Source organism: Camelina sativa, chromosome 15, assembly GCF_030686135.1.
Source record: "Camelina sativa cultivar CO46 ecotype springtype chromosome 15, ASM3068613v1".
Taxonomy (NCBI): domain Eukaryota; kingdom Viridiplantae; phylum Streptophyta; class Magnoliopsida; order Brassicales; family Brassicaceae; genus Camelina; species Camelina sativa.
In genome coordinates this window covers 16,134,478-16,151,381 of record NC_141894.1, presented here as the reverse complement: position 1 = coordinate 16,151,381, position 16,904 = coordinate 16,134,478, and the positions used below count along the sequence as shown (strand labels likewise).

Here is a 16,904-nt window from a genome sequence, read left to right as displayed (position 1 = left end):
AAAACAAACCCGACGTACCCAGAAATAGTGGTGTCGATCGATGCCACAAGGGTGTCGATCGACACTCCTACCAAAACCGCATAATCCGGTTTGCGGATGTTACAACTAATTACTAATTTGAGGTTAGCTAATCCATAACCAATAGTTTATTTTTAACTAATTAATAGAATAAATTAAAATACTAAGGACTCCTGCGTTTTCTAATGGATAGTTGAAAAACAGGACCGTTCAGTATATATTTTTTTTTTGCAACAAAAAAAAAACATTAGAAAACGTTATTAAGTAATGATGCATGTTAATTATTGATCTGTTAAGTTGGAGAAATATTTGGCAAACAACTTCAAAGGAAAGTATAGAATGTTAATAATAAATAAATAGAAAAAATCAAAATTACATCACATATAATTTTTTCTTAGTAGGTGTCTACAAATGATGAAATTATAAGTATATGACAAACAATTTTTTAACATTCAAAATCAACCATACTAGATTAGACATGTAGAGAAACTAGTATATAAATACTTAATTGTTTTTTTAAAAATGATGAAAGGTTAGGAAACTTTAATAAATTCTTTACAAGTTCAAAAAATATTATTGTGGTATTTTAACCTAAAAAACAGTATATTACCGGAGCTAATCAATTAGTCATGGACTACAAAAAAAATGCGATAGTTACTTTGCATGATGTGTGCGTATCGTAGAGCCGACAATCAAAGTGTGGGATCAGCACATCTACAAGAGATTTTGCCACTATCTGCTACCGACACGCGTCCTAGTGTGTTACATCAGGTGGTCCAATTAAGATCAATCGTTGTTTAAGACACTCACTAACCCAATGAGTGTTCGAAACGTTTTGGGCCGACCAAAGTCCCGTGGCTAACTGTCACGTCTCAAAACTTAACAATACATAAAATCATTTTTAGATGACAGTGAAAGTGGTGGAGCGTCGTGTTGGGTTGGGGGTACGTTTGAATCTGAGTGGGTGCCTCGTTGACTTGTTTTACCATCCGACTAGTGTCGCCATAACCACGGCAAATACATTTGCAATGTTTACTAGTCAGCTTTGGGCATGTGGGTACAATAAACTAGTCTATAAACAATCCGTTCAAATGTTTTGAACAAGTGTCAAAAGAGAAAAAGTCAAATCTCAAAGATAAGTAATGTATTAGAATTATAGTCCACTCCACATTTCCATCATTCTATGAAATACAAAAAAGGTTTTCTTATAAGATTGTTTGACCTAGAATCAGTGAATGAAAACATAGTCAGGTTAAACCGTCTTTCATGCCGGCATAGTAGATGAGGTGATGTAGAGAATTTTTTACATAGTCAAAAAATTTTAATATGTAAATTGTGTTCGCAATACCCATTGCTCGAGTGGTATGGATTTGGTCTCTAATACAATTTAATGGACATGTGAGGTTAAAATCATGGATCAACGTTTAAAATTTTAGGAGACATCCTCACATGGCATGGTTAGAGAGAAAACTACCTTTCAGATAGCGAGATTCTAAGCCTACCTTTCAGATAGCAGTGAGGCTCAACATTGACATGGTTTTTTACATGATTTATTTCCTCGTTTTCATCCGAAATAGCTCAGTAAAAGACATTTAACCACATATATACATCTACTTAGCCCTGTTAAAAGTCTCCTATTTTTTTCCCTCTCTCCAAAATAAACCAATAAAATCCCGTTGGCTAAATTTTTGCCAAGTAATATTCGAGAAACAACTCAACGACGTGAACTTTTTATAACTCGTTGAATGGACACATAAGCTAGGTCTTCTCAAACATGTCTCCTCAATTCATTGTGACTATTAATATAAGGAAAAAAGATGGTCAGCTACACTAACTATACCATAATACATGACCACACATGCCAACTTTAGAAATGTATACTCAAGTACATTAAGTATATGTATTGCATGGTCACATATACCAACTATATGATGACATATGCTCAACATCACAACAATTTTATTCTGGTACACCGTTCATCGAAATCCAGTGTTGACTAATATTGACCGGTGTTGACCAACAAAAAAATTCAAAAAAAAAGATTTAGAAATAAAAATAACAAAATTCTTTAGGAATCATCTAATCAGAAACCAAAATAAGAAATTTAATTGAATTATTTAGGAATCGTCTATGATATTTTATAATTAAAAATATATTTGTATCTAATATAAAGATATATTGTTATGTTTCACTCATTCAGTTTTATAATAGTTACTTTTTTTTCAATTTCAAAACTTAATTAAAATTGAAATAAAAATCATTCATAAGATATTAAAACTTAAACTCAAACCAAAAAATCTTGTTGTAGTGAATCAAATAAAAAACCTATTATTTTAACATTATTAATTAATAAACATCAACTTCTTACATAGTTTATTTAAATACATATATAATATTATTTAATATTCTTAACCACAAAAATATATTCTACAATAAAAAATACTTAGAACCAAACCAATACATGTCAAAATCATTAGAATTATATAAAAAAAGTTATATACTCATGGTAAAATAAAAGTTTTATTATCTGAAAATATTATTAATGATTTTTTATTTCACTTTTATTAAGTTTTGCAATAAAAAAAACTAACTATTATAAGGCTGGATGAATATAATTAACATATACAAAATATAATTTTATAATGAATATAAACATTTTGTTAATTTTTGAACACATTAGATAATTCAATAAAAGAATTTTCTTATTTTTGTTTCTAAAATTAAAAATAAAAAATTTGAATATTTTTGTTGGTCAATATTGGTCAACACCGGTCAATATTGGTTAATACCGAATTCCGACAAACGGTGTACCGGAGTAAAATGATCGTGATGTTGAGCACATGTCATCATATAGTTGGTATATGTGGCTATGCAATACATATACTTCATGTAGTTGAGTATATATTTTTAAAGTTCGCATGTGTGGTCATGTATTGTGGTATAGTTGATGTAGCTGACTATCTTTTTCCCTTAATATAATTTCTCTAAACCAAAATCAGATGAACTCTAAATAAATTCTCTCATTGTGTGACACAAAGAAAGGATTCAAAATTTCTTCCAAGGCTCTTATTTCGTAGCTTTTAAGCCTTTTTCCTTCTCCTTAACTATTGTTCAATATCTTTCAACTTTGTCATATATTATTTATTGTTCATATTCGAACACTCCAAAAGCATCTGAAAATTGTTTCCTCTCTTTGATCCTCGAAGCCATTAGATACAAACCTTTATCTTCTATATATGGGATATAATTTATGCATGTGCTTATAATTTAATCATTAAATTTAATATATTGTAAAGTATTAGCCAAAAAGTGAAAGTCATTTGGATAAATTTAAATTTTATTTAATATTAAAATATATTACAAAAAGAAACTAAAGTGTAAAAAAGTGAAACATATTTTGTTATTATTACAAAAGAGAAGATATTTTTAATACTTCAATTAAAAAGCATAAAAAAAAAAACACACCAAAGAAGATCAAAATTGTTGTTTATTACAAAAGTATGGAATAAATTACAAATCACTTGGAAAATGCTTCAAACCAAAGTCAACATATCAACTTTAACAAAATATAATTGGAAAATTATATACTGTCAAACTTTCTATAATCGATGACTACTGACTCTATCTATCTCCCCCTGTCATGTAACCTAACAACTATATCGATCTTTCTGTCCTTATTTTTCTTCTTGGTTATACGTTTACAAAAATAATTAGAAGAACAACAACAAAAAAAAAAAAACCAAAAATTAAATAAATAATACAAAGAACCATAATAAGAAGATCATATATCATGTGAAGCTAAAAGCTAAAAGCCACCTCGAAACAGCGAAAACGGATAAGGCGGTGTTGTTGGTGGATTTGACTCTACCACTCCTCCAAACGTCGCTGTTTCTTTATACCTTGCTTCTCCTTGTATACTCCCGCATCCTCCTCCTCTTCCACCGTTTACACTCTCCGGTAAAGACAACGTCGATGTCAACGATGATGACGTGGAAGACGAGGACGTAGAGATCATCGAGTTTGCTACTAACCCGGTCTCGTAGTTACCAAACTGTCCTTGTTGCGTTATCGGAACACACCACCCCAACGAATTCTCCGGAGAATGGTTCCGGTAAAGATTCTCCGTTGAGGACGGAGATGGAGAAGATGAAATCACTCTAAAGACCCTACCTTCGTCTTCTTCGAGTACTTCTTCCTCCTCTGCTTTAACAGTGGAGGACATCGTGACACGACGTTTCTTCTTGTCCGAGACTAGCTTCTTTGTCCGCTCTTTCTCGAGCATCATCCTAGGGAGGAGATCAGGATCTTCCACGACTTTGTACAAGAAGGCCATCATCTGCTCCGGTCTCCTCTCAGTCGCTTCGATCCTTTGGTTCATCTTCTGAATCTCAGCTTCTAGCTCTCTTTGCTCCTCTTTCAACCGTTCGATCTCCCTCACGATCTCGCCGTCCTCCAAATCTTGACCGTACATCCCACGCGCGTGTTTCCTACGTGCTATGTTCCTTAGTAAGTGCTTCTGTCCCCTCAAGAAATGTTCGTTTGCAAACTCCCACCTGTCCGGATCCACTTTTCTAAACCCCTAAAGAAAAAAAGAAAAAACAAAAAACAAACAAATTAGTATAGGAAGAGAAAGTATTGTTCCTCTGTTTCGATTTTGTCAAGAAGATGTATGAGTTTAGGTCCAATATTCTGAATTTTTGACCATATCCGAAAAAGAAAGAAAGAAAGAAAGAGTAAAGATGAATTACATAGGTATTGAGTTGACGAACGAAGCTGCTAAAATTGTTGTGTTTAAAATAAGCAGGCAAGATCCGTTGAGAGAAGTCGAGAGGATCAACGACTATGAAGCTGTTATGAGCAGGTCCCCAAGTGATGAGCCAATCGGTCGAAGGATCGTTGACCATCTGATAAGTTTTCACTATGAAAGGTGCGATCACGTTGTTGGTGTTGGCGTTACTGTTGTCGTCCTCCATATCTATTTTTTTTTTCTTTCTCTTTCTCTCTCTCTCTCTCGTTTTTTATCTCTTTATATGTTTGTTGTTCGTAAAGAAATTAAGGAGCAAGCTGGTGGGTTTATATAAACAAAAAAAATAGGATCTTATATTGTGAAAAATAGTAAGTTTAAGTGGTTGTGACAGTGAGACTGTATTGACGTGGCTTGCTTTTTGTGATAACGTGGCGACTTCGTGTTTTCCTTTTACGGTGTCACGGGTGAACTAGTGGGACCTAATGCAGGTGTCCTCCAAAGCTTCAGGTCTTTTTTGCCCTTTTTGTTTTGTTAATATATTATTTTCTTATGTGACAAGTTATTTTGATCTAGTCAAATTATATGCATATCAAGCTGTGTTACAATTTTTAATCGATCGTTTTACTCATGAAAACTATAAAGTATAGACTATAGTGTGATCTTTGTTTGTAGGAATCAGCTATTGAGATATAAAAAGAATACATAACACCCCCACTCAATTTGGTTTGTAGTCTAAATAAAATTTTGTAAAAATCAAATTTAGGTGAAGCAAAGATAAATTTCTAAAAATATCTTAGAAAGTGAAAAGAGAGAATATATTTTTTTAATTAAATTATATAATATTTATAATTATTTTAAATACTTAGTGTATGTACATATATATCCAGATTTTAACTTAAAATATCTCAAAAAGAGTACAAATTGAAAAAGTACTGACCATATCATATGCCTTCGAATTTATCCTGAAATATTATTATCAAGACAATCTTTTTTTCTTTGTCGCATATCATTAAGACAATCTAATTAATGACATTTCCTCAAGTCGTTATTTATTGCAAACTACAACACTAAATGCCAAGTAAACATGATGGTGTTATATATAGTTGAAAAAAAACAAAACATGGTGGTCAAAGACACACTATTCTATCTGCAAAAGCTCACTATTTTGGTATACATATCCATGGACTCTGGAATAAATTAGCCACACAAGTGTCTTGCAAAGAGTTATCTAATTATAGGGGTATTATATAAATAAAAATTCCATAAGCATATACTATAAACAACTTCAATGGACAAAAGATTGCTTGGTTAAGAATTAAAACCCTTAGTTCCAATCAAAATCACACGCATCAAAGGCAGTACTATTTTATTGTTTATTGTTTAAGCCACCACCGAGAAATCCAATAGCAAATCTTATAGTATAAAATAAAACTTTCCTAATTATATACTGATTAATTAATCTAGACTTAATTCAGGGGACGTGGGTCAAATGCTAACCACATATTACGTGTGTTATAATAATATATTTAGTTAGAATAATACAGCAACTTATTGAATCAAAGCATGGTCCTTAATCCTCGAGAGCCTAAGAGACAATGACCTCCTCGTATAGGCGAGAGACAGTTTCTCCACTTTTCATTTTTCTTTTTAATTGTTGTCTCCTTTCTTTTTATGGCAAAGATTTCTTTTTAAATCGAATCTTACAATTATGTTTTGATCAATAAATATCACTCTGATCGCCTAATGAGGGTAGCTAATCCACACAAGCTATAGTTTTTGTTTGTTTGATTAATAGTATTAGTACAATGTACAATATCAAAACCTAAGGGCAACTTTGATATAATGGATAGTGAATTTTTTTTTCAACCGAAAAAATACTAGAATGTAGTAGATAAAAAAGTAGTCAAGATTGATAAGTTAATTACCTCTCTATTACGACAACTGATTACAATTATTTTTTGAATAAATTCAAGACTGTCAACTAATTTGTATCTTAACTAAGTTATTTGTCAACCTACAATTAATTTATATGTTTCTATTATGATTACTTATAATATATTGAGAGGACCAATTAAAAAAAAGTAATCCGAGACATCTCTCCCCCACTTCATAACTTTTGTTGTCCCTAACGAAATAAAGGAGAGTAAGATAGTGTAAAAGTAAAACACTGAGACGGTGACGTGGTATGGCTCTTGTAATAACGTGGTAAGTTCCTGTTTTGCTTTCATACTACTGTCACGGGACAAATATGGAACCCATGCAGGTGCCTCAAAAGCCTTAGGTCAATTGTTTTACTTAGGTGGCAAGTTAATTGGTCCCAGCCATTGCGAGATATTATCAAGAGAGGACGATCGAGCGTGTGGGTGTGTGGGATACTGACATGGTCCGCACTGGCTAGTGACAGAGGAACGAGTAATGACTTGACACGTATAGAATATTTTTAGCTGGCGATTCACACTCCACTACTCGAGTGTTTTTTTTCTCTCTTCTGGATTGTTTTATTAATTACGTTGTTTAATTCAGAACATAATTTAAGTATAATCGCACATAAAAAAACATTGATGTAGTACGGATAAGATAGTTTAGTAGTCGATTATACATCATTTCATACGTCATGGAGAAAAAGAGCACCCCAAAGAGAGTGCAAGATTAATAATTTTAAAAGAAATTTGTCAATTTATAAAATCATTTTTTTTTTCAAATAAAATCATTCTTCAAGTTGGTTATAGACTTATAATTCTTTTTAACTCAGCCTTGTTCATTTGATAGACATATCAAACACCAACAAACAACAACCATGACACGTTAAATGGTTCGTTTTGAAATCGCTGCCATTGATCAGTCATCAGTATATTGGTTCCTTTGCCTGTTTTTGTTATTGATTTTTTTTTTTTAAAAGGGTTTTCTTAATTAAATTATTAAAAATATACAAAGAGCAATATAGAACCATTACAACCAGAAAATAGAAAAAGAACTAGTATACGTAATATTAGGAGGACCAAGGAACAAAAAAAGGAATTTTGAAAATAAACTTAAGCTCTTGCAACTATCGGTAAACCAACACAACCTTAGGAAATCCAGCAATGAAGAATGGAAATCTCATGTTTTAAGCCCAGCTGAGTCATTGTTTTACACTTATCCTCCATGGTAGAAAGAATGATCTTTGTAAGAGTAACTGCAGATAGCGAGATACCATCATGAAACCGCCTATTTCTCTCTCGCCATGGTTCATAGATCGCACCCTGCCATCCTTGAAGGGGAGAAAGTTTTTTTGTGCTTTGGAACTGAAGACCTTGGCAGCCAAAAAAGGATCTGATCCCATAAAACCAGAGAAGTAGAAATCTGAAGCTTATTCGTTATCAAGTTCCAAACCTCAGCAGAGAATGCACAGTTAAAAAACATATGATTTCGTGATTCATGGCCTAACCCACAAAGGAGACAGTCTAACTCAACATCATAACTCCAAGTAGATAAACGATCAAGAGTAGGATTACGATTGAGAATGAACAACCAAGTGGTTATAGCATGTCTTGGGATTGCAGCTTTGTGCCAAACAAGCGGAGCCCAAGATTTATCAGATTTTGAAATCCTAACATCATTCCACACAACTTTTAAAGAGAAATACCTGTAAGCTATATGATCAAGAGCCCAAACCGGAGTATCATTTGAAGTAGACATGGTAATGGTAGAGAGTAAAGAGTGGAGAAGAACTTGTCTCTCTGATCTAGCATTAGGGAGAGACCAACCATCTTCAATTCTCAATTCAGCCACAGTTGAAAGCAGAGGGATCCCTAATAGACTAGGACCGTCTGAGCCTAGAAAATGGTAGAGAGAACCAAAATGAGTCCATGGATCCCACCAAAAGAAGGTAGAATCACCATTGCCGATATTGATGCTTAAAAATTTAAGAGCTTTGGGACGGAGCTTAAGTAATTTTCTAAAATTCCAAGAGTAAGCAACATTTTTCTCATTGAGCGTCCACAGAGGAGATTTAGAAAAATACTTACTTCTAATCCATGTCACCCACAAAGAACCAGCTCTAAAAAATAGCATCCAAATAATTTTCAAGGCACAAGTCTCATTCCAACTACTAATGTTCCTTAAACCAAGACCACCCTCTAGCTTAGGGAAGCATATGTCATACCATGACACTTTGGCGCCCGAGGGAGAATCGATCTTGCCTCGCCATAGAAAAGAACTGCAGAGGCTATTGATCCTCTTAATAACTTGCTTCGGAAGGAAGAAAGCACTATTCTAAAAACCAATAATGCCCGAAATAACAGTAGAGATAAGTGTTAACCTTCCTGATAAACTCAGAAACTTGTGAGTCCATGAGTTTAATTTCTTTCTTATTTGAGACAACAAGGGATCACAATCTCTTACCGAAAGTTTTTTTGAACATAAATGAAGGCCCAAGTTCCTGACTGGAAGTGAGACGTGCTTCAGATTGAATAGTAAATGCAACCTTTTCAAACTACTCTGACTTAAACCGGAACAAAACATGGAGGTCTTCTCAATATTCATTCCCAGTCTGAACATTTCCTCAAATTCTGAGAGGACTGACATAACTCCTCTCAAAGAGTGCTCAGAGCCCTCTAAGAAGATTAATAAATCGTCCGCAAAACAAAGATGTGTAAGCTTAAGATCCTCACAACCAGGATGGTAACTGAAAGAACCTTCTTCTGCTGCTTTGTTCAACATTAGAGATAACACATTCATTATCATAACAAACAGAACGGGGGATAACGGATCTCCTTGGCGCAAACCTGTCTTTCCTTTAAAAAGCCTGAAGAAACCCCATTAATACTAACACTGAACGAAGGGAGGAAGACACATGCTCTAATCCACTTAATGAAACCCCGATGAATCTTATAAGCATGAAGAGAGCTAAGAAGAAAGTCCCATCTGACCGAATCAAAGGCCTTAGAAATGTCCACTTTCAGCTTGATTCTTTCTTCACCTGAAGTAAGATGATAGCCTTGCAGAACTTCTGAGGCCAATAGCACATTCTCCAATAGTAGCCTATCCTTAATAAAGGCGGTTTGATTAGGAAGTATAAGATCAGGAAGAAGAAACTTTAACCTGTCTAATAAAAGCCGAGATATGATATTGTAAGCCGTGTTAAGACAAGAGATAGGACGAAAATCCCTCACATCAACTGTCCCTGGAATTTTAGGAATAAGGATAAGACTTGTCGAGTTTAAGGCGGATGGGATAAAAGAATCCAGAAAGAATTGTTGCACTCCCATTGTTAAATCCTGCCCAATAATAGACCAAGCCGACTTAAAAAACTCAACAGGAAATCCATCTGGTCCTGGAGTTTTATTAAGAGGCATTTTGAACAGGCAAGTCTTGATTGCTTCATTTGAGAAAGGAGAGGACAGAGAAGATTGTTGTGCCATCGAGCAAGTAGATTGGATCAAAGATTCAAGAAACACATGCAAATGAGGAAAAAAACCGACCCTTAATTGTCTGCAAAGTTCCAGCACAGTGATCTACAACTAGCTCATGAACTTCCTTGAGAGATGATGTGGCAGAACCATCTGGCTTTAACAAGAGTTTTATGGCGTTCCCTGCATTTCTGGCCATAGAGACCTTATGGAAGAAAGAAGTGTTAAAATCACCCTCACCTAACCATGTGAGACGATATTTCTGTTTGAAAAAACATTCCTCAGCATGACTAAGATGCATCCACACGTCTTTCGCTAATAATTCATTCTGAAGATTGACTGGAGAAGGATCATTCAAGGCTAACAGCTGAAGGGAAACAAGCTTAGAGTGGGCCTCAACTACTTTCTTCTCTAAGTCACTAAAATTATCCCTCATCAAAGACTTCATAGGGCCTTTCATCTTTTTCAGCTTGAAACAAAAGTCTTTAAGAGTAGACACAAGAACACCAGCCTGAACCCAAGCTTCAAACACATAGTCCAAAAACTTTGGATGCTTTGTTAAGAGAGAAAAAAACTTAAAAGGACGGATACCATAAGAAGGAGGAGGCGTGACGAGCTGAATAAAGCAAGGTGGGTGATCTGAAAACTCTGGAGCCTCAAAGGTACAATGACTAGATGGGAACTTTGACAACCAACACCTGTTCACCAAATAACGATCTAATTTCTTCCCAGTAAGATCTATTGATCTTTTATTTGTCCAAGTGAAATGAGGACCACTAAACGGAAGATCAAAGAGACCTAAATCAGCTAGGCAATCACCAAACATCCTCATTCCTCTTGTAGAACAAACAATGTTAGCATTTGAGGTTTTAGCTGGAAAGAGAATCTCATTAAAATCCCCATTAACCATCCATGACCTGTTTGATAAACCAAAATTGGCCTCTGTATTACGAAGAGAACACCACAAATTTTTCCTTTCTTTCTCATCATTTGAGGCGTAAACCGCAGTATAAATGAGGTCATTCCCATCCTCCAAAAAAAAATTGCTATGTTATTTGTTTAGTTGTTACGACTAGACTATGTTATTTGTTATGTTGCTGGACACGGTGGTGGAAGGTGAAACACTAAAACCGGTTTCAGGGGAAAAAAATAACCAAAAAAACGAAAAAAGCAGAGAGAGCAGGATTCGACCCCAGGCTAAATCAATAACAAAACATACCAGCTACCACTAAACTACACCAACAAATTGTAATATCTTCGGAAACATATTGTATATATCTATTGAAACATGTGTGACTGAAATTTAACACTAGTTAGTAATTCCCTAACGGCCGTTGACGGTTGTTAAATCCCGTGTTGGAATTTTGCATAGATTTAAAGATAATGTTTTATTTGACACTAATTTAATATATCAGATATTTTTATTCCAATCAAAAACTATTGGGTATTAAACGTCCAAATAAAAATTAGTTGGGTTTTTTTGAGAATTTTTCCTAATTCAAAATCTATAGATACTTTAACAAATAAAATTGTTTGTGTGAGCATATTTTGACTTTCCTTTTCTTTTTTATATTTTTTTTAAAAAGACTGGTTAGAATTCTAAAACTCAACAAAAAAAATTACAATGAGTAGTTTATATTTCTTTTAAAGAGATCATACTTTAAAAAATTAAGTAGCTTTTTTTTGTTTTCTTTCAAGAATTTGCTACTTTATTGTTTGTTTTTTGGTAGGATTTTTAGTTAAAAATATGTGAGTTTAATACCGAAATTATAAAATGTTCAAAAAAAAAATTTCGCTCCGGACCACCATTTTTGTTAGACCGGCCCTGAACAATTTATTTTGTTCATCTGTATTGTATTCGTTTTTTTTCTGTGTGTTATATGTTTTTGGAGCTTATGTAAGGTACACAAAGGTAAATGTTTGACTTTTCTTATCATATAAAATTGTGCAAGTGATTAGATGTTCCAAGACAACAACATCACTTCAAATTTTCAATCTTTGGTGAAACTGAGATGATCAAATATGTTAAAGAGGTTATTACTTTAACAACAATCATTAGGAAAAAAAATCTATTCACAGCCCAAAAATTGAGATAGTTTTAAGGTTTTAGAAGACTCTTTAAATTCACAGTTCTCATATTTCGTTCTCTAGAACTGTATGTAGACATAGCTAAACAATGTGTCTAGATATATATACATGAGAGGAGAATTTGATCTAACTTCATTGGTTCTAAATTGTTATGAATCATTTATCATTTAATTTTCAATCTTTTTTTTTGATTATTTTGGTGTAGTTTTAATCCATTTATAAATTACATACATGGTAATCAAAAAATATACCATGTATATTAATTGGTCAGCAAGAGAGAGAGAAAATAGGCAAAAATCGGCGAAATGGTAAAAACTGGAAGTGAAGTTGTTGTGCGCATATCCGGCGAACCGGAAGAAGATCCGAAGAAGAAAGGTTTCTTTGGATCTCTTAGTCGGTCAGAGACTGGATCTGAAGCTGATCGTGTCCTAAGATCGTTCGCTGAGGTTGTGCGCATATCCAGCGAACCGGAAGAAGATATGGAGAAGAAGAGTGCTTCTTCTGTTGTTTTCACCGATCATGATCCTGAGTCTGTCGTCGTGACTGAGTCTCCCTCTACTGGCTCGTCTGACCGATCAGCGAAATTTGATGCTCGAAGAGTCGAGAGAGCCATAAAGATTGCGCTCAACAAGAGCAAGAAGGCTTCCTAACTTGCTACAGGTACAACTGATGGTGGAAGGAGCAAGAAGGCTTCCAAATCTCGTAGATCACTCGTAGAAGAAAATCTAAAAAAAAAAATGTTTTAAATTTTTGTCGTCTTTTCTATTCTATGTTTGGTGTATTCAATGTCGCAAGATCAATATTTTTATTAAAATGAAAAACAAATGTTGACGAAAAAAAATATTAAAAAAGAAAGATAAAATAGAGAGAAAAATAAGAAGAAAAAAAGAAAAAAATAAAAATAAATATTAGAATTGAAAAGAGAGTTAAAATTGAATTTAGTTTGATTAGGGGACAATCTGTAATTTTACATGATCAAAGTATAGAAATAACAAAAAGTAGGTGTATGTATTATTAAAGTTACAAAAAGTGGATGTATATGCTATTTTCTCTAAAATCAATTAGATAGTCTTGGGCCAAATTAGTTTTGGGCCCATAAATTATTGGGACTTGAGAATTTTTTAATCCAAAAATCGTTCCCCGCCAGTGCCAAAATCACTTTAGCCCCCAAATCTTTTTTTTAATCAGAAGCTGTCGAGACGAAGACGAAGAAGAAAGACATTTATTTTTCTCAATCAATGGCTCAAGCAGCGAGGTTAAGCATGAGAATGCACAAAGAGCTAAAGCTTCTCCTCACCGATCCACCACATGGCGCTTCGTTTCCACATCTCTCTTCCGCCGCCGCTGGCTCCGGCGATTTATCTAATTTCTCCACCATCGATGCTCGTAAGCTTTTTCTTCATTTCGCCTGATTAATGAATCTCTTCCTCTTCTCTGTGATTTAACCTGTGTTTTTGAGTTTTTTCTTAGTCGTCTTTGGTTTTTGATTTTTTCAAGAAATCGAAGGTCCTGAAGATACTGTATATGCTAATGGAATCTTCAAAGTGAAGATTCAAATCCCTGAGAGGTAATCTATCAAACTCTATTCTTTTTGTTGGTTCTGATTAGAAATTGAATCAATCGTTAAATGTGAATTTTGTTAAATCAGATATCCATTTCAGCCACCAATTGTGGCCTTTGCTACTCCGATTTATCACCCTAACATCGATAACAGTGGCCGGATTTGCCTTGACATCCTAAATCTCCCTCCCAAGGTTAGATAGAGACTTTGTTTTCATTTTTTTTTTTTTTGCCTGATATGTGTTGTTAAATTGAAGTTCTTTGCTATTAGAGAATACATGAAAGATAGATACTCAGTGGTAGTGATGGTGGAATACATGAATGCTCCTGTTGTGAATCTTGTTAATAAAAAGGGACAATAACAGTATATAGTTTTCTGATAGGGGGCTTGGCAACCATCCTTGAATATCTCAACAGTTTTGACTAGCATAAGGTTGTTGCTTGGTGAACCGAATCCGGATGATGGTTTGATGTGTGAAGTAGTAAGTCTACTCTTTTGTTAGACATTTATTTCTCTGTGTTTTTTTGCTTTTGTTTCTTTAAAGTTTATTGTTTTGTTTACAGAGCAGGGAGTATAAATACAATAGACAAACTTTTGATTATAAGGCACGAGAGATGACTGAGAAGTATGCTAAGGTTAAGGCTGATGGATGCAGCACCAGCCTCCAAATTAAGGTGCATAACTTGTTATACTTATATATTCCTCATAAACTCTGAATCTTCGATGAGCTTTTATGTAAATGTTGATTTTGTCTCTTTAGAATCATGGAGATGAGAAGGCTTGTGAAAGTGGAAATAGTATTTTAGCTGGCAATGACGATGGGATTAAGCTGAAGTTGACAGTGGAATCCTCCTTAGGCATAGCACATACAGTGAGTTGTGACACCGAAGCAAAAGATCGACGAGAGGATGGAAATGGGAAGAGAAAAGCTGTGATTGGTTTCGGTGAGGCGAACACATTTGGTAATGATGGGATGAAAACGAGCAGGAAGAAGTTATCTCTTGCCTTGCCTCCTCAATCTCAAAAGAAAGACTTGTATGGTGAAGAAGAGCTCACAAATGGAGTTTCAGCTGCCTGCAAAGAAAACAAGAAACCAAATTCAAATGGAAAGAAGCTTTCTCTGGGGGTGAAGCAGCCCTGTAAGGATACCTTGCCGAGTTTTCAAACTTCTGCTGCAAAGAGTGACAACAATAGACTAAGCCGAAAACTGTCATTGAAACCACTTGCAGAGTTGAGTGAAGTTAGCAAAACCAAGGTAGTACTTGCGCACACTGAAACGGAACTGGAAATGAATCAAAATGAAAATGCAAGAAGTCGGCGAGGTGAGTTTGAGAACTCGGTCTTGGAAGAAAAAGCAGTACTTGAATCCATTGTTGTTCTAGACAGTGATGATAGTGGAGAAGAAGAAAAAACAGTCTCTTCAAGGTCAAGGTTATCACTGGCAAAAGGAAGAAGAGGCCTCAAGTGTAGACGTTAAAAAGTGACGAAAACTGTTTTGTTGTTATTTTTTGGGTGGAGTCAAAAGCTTTCAAATTAAATTTTCTTAAGCTTATGGTTATTAGTCTTGAAATGTAAACGGGAATCTTGTTATGTCTTTGATAAACTCTATGAAGCATCGATGAATAAAGTCTTATTGATAAGAGTAGATTAGAATGCACTTTTTAGAAATTAGAAACACCAACATTTGTTTAAGCCAACATTGCAGATTCCATCTTTGGGACATGTAAAGAGACAATCGAAGTCCTTCTTGCACGGTATGTTAGAATAACTGCCGCCGGCGTAACTTGAACTTCCGGCGAAATCCTCTAGTTTCTTCTTCTCATCAGCTCCACGTAGCTCTCTTGCTTCTGCTCCAACATCTTCTCCATCATTTGCATATGTAAAAACATCATCATCTCTTCATTAGTTCCTCACTACTTTTTTGTTAAATGGAATGTAATAAATTTTCTTGATGTTTCTATGCATTATAAATTTTATATTAAAACTAAATTAAATGAAAAATAAAATAGTAAGAAAAAATGTATTGAACCTTTTCATCATTTTGTTTAGATAAAAACACTTACTAGATGTGATGACCAGAATGAAAACCAAGAGCGAAAGCTTGAGAGATGCGTTCTTCATTTTCAATTTATTTAGGAATTTTTCTACTATAAAATTGGAATATCTTGAAAGATTGATACTGCTCCAGTGGGTATATATCTTTATAATCGGAAATTTTGTTAAATCTACCACATTTGCTTTCAAACTTTCCAGTTATACCACGATTGAAAACACCTTTTCTGATATACCATAACAGGAAGAGAAAATGACAAACTGACCTACATGTAATGGGTTGTAAATATCATGTGTATAAGTAAAATGAATTTATATTAGAAGAAAGAACCAAAATACAAAAAGACAAATAGCTAAATGACAAACTTCATGGACAATAATTATTGTATACCAGATTTCATATGTTTTTTTGTTTCAAATTTATGTCCGCCAATACAGTTTGGGAGAGTCAATATGACTTGTTTCATATGTAAGAGTATTAAAGTTGTCCACCAAAAATTTCAATGTTGTCTACCGAAAAATTTAATGTTGTCCACCAAAATTTTCATTGTTGTGCACAATTTATTTACTTGGGATAACTCATATAACTTGTTTAATTTGTAAGAGTATGAAAGTTGTCCATTTAAAATTTCAATGTTGTCTATCAAAAACTTCAACATTGTGCATTTTTATATTCGTGGACTAAATTTTTTTTTTGCTACAATTGTCTATATATAATATAAACTTGTTCACCATTATATTTAAATCTCCAGAAAAAATTAATGTAGTTATAATAAAAAAACAAAGGTAAAGAAGTAGAGAAAGAAAAAAAAGTGAAAAAAACAAAAAAAAACTTTCGTCAGAGTTGTTTTATATTAAATAAAAAACAAAAAAAAACACTTCTTAATGGTTTTGCAAAAGAAACAAGTGGGAATGTTATAATAGTCATTTTTAAAGAGATGTGTGGTAGTCTTTGAAAGGTGTTTTGCAATGTGGTACATCTAGAAAGAATCAGTTTTGAATGTGGTAGTAATCATAAAATTCTCTTTATAATTTGGCAAGTCCAATC

The 16,904-nt window shown here is 33.9% G+C and overlaps 4 protein-coding genes and 1 long non-coding RNA gene across 6 annotated transcripts; 2 read left to right on the top strand and 3 right to left on the bottom strand.

Annotated features, from left to right (window-relative positions):
* Positions 1-3,488: 3,488 nt before the first annotated feature.
* LOC104747002 (heat stress transcription factor C-1) lies at positions 3,489-5,100 on the bottom strand. Its single transcript, XM_010468566.3, has 2 exons — positions 4,767-5,100; positions 3,489-4,597 (listed from the first exon to the last, which is right to left on the bottom strand). The coding sequence occupies exons 1-2, from the start codon at positions 4,989-4,991 to the stop codon at positions 3,824-3,826; spliced, it is 999 nt and encodes a 332-aa protein (XP_010466868.1). The 5' UTR covers positions 4,992-5,100; the 3' UTR covers positions 3,489-3,823.
* On the top strand, positions 3,838-5,354 carry LOC104747004 (uncharacterized). Its single transcript, XR_761067.2, has 2 exons — positions 3,838-4,524; positions 4,823-5,354. It is a non-coding gene; the product is annotated as an uncharacterized LOC104747004 (long non-coding RNA).
* A 2,639-nt stretch (positions 5,355-7,993) lies between these two features.
* LOC147926714 (uncharacterized) lies at positions 7,994-9,484 on the bottom strand. The gene is made up of 2 exons (XM_087487177.1): positions 9,149-9,484; positions 7,994-9,019 (listed from the first exon to the last, which is right to left on the bottom strand). Exons 1-2 carry the CDS (start codon positions 9,482-9,484, stop codon positions 7,994-7,996), a joined length of 1,362 nt encoding a protein of 453 aa, XP_087343303.1.
* A 2-nt stretch (positions 9,485-9,486) lies between these two features.
* LOC147926713 (uncharacterized) lies at positions 9,487-11,065 on the bottom strand. Its single transcript, XM_087487176.1, has 2 exons — positions 10,228-11,065; positions 9,487-10,079 (listed from the first exon to the last, which is right to left on the bottom strand). Exons 1-2 carry the CDS (start codon positions 11,063-11,065, stop codon positions 9,487-9,489), a joined length of 1,431 nt encoding a protein of 476 aa, XP_087343302.1.
* A 2,323-nt stretch (positions 11,066-13,388) lies between these two features.
* On the top strand, positions 13,389-15,449 carry LOC104747001 (putative ubiquitin-conjugating enzyme E2 37). 2 transcript variants are annotated; one of them, XM_010468563.2, is made up of 6 exons: positions 13,389-13,629; positions 13,741-13,810; positions 13,892-13,997; positions 14,187-14,285; positions 14,368-14,478; positions 14,565-15,449. In XM_010468563.2, exons 1-6 carry the CDS (start codon positions 13,482-13,484, stop codon positions 15,279-15,281), a joined length of 1,251 nt encoding a protein of 416 aa, XP_010466865.2. In that variant the 5' UTR covers positions 13,389-13,481; the 3' UTR covers positions 15,282-15,449. The 2 variants fall into 2 exon arrangements, with proteins under 2 accessions (XP_010466865.2, XP_087345768.1); XM_087489642.1 differs by lacking the exon at positions 14,187-14,285 and having other exon boundaries at positions 13,408-13,629.
* Positions 15,450-16,904: the final 1,455 nt, after the last annotated feature.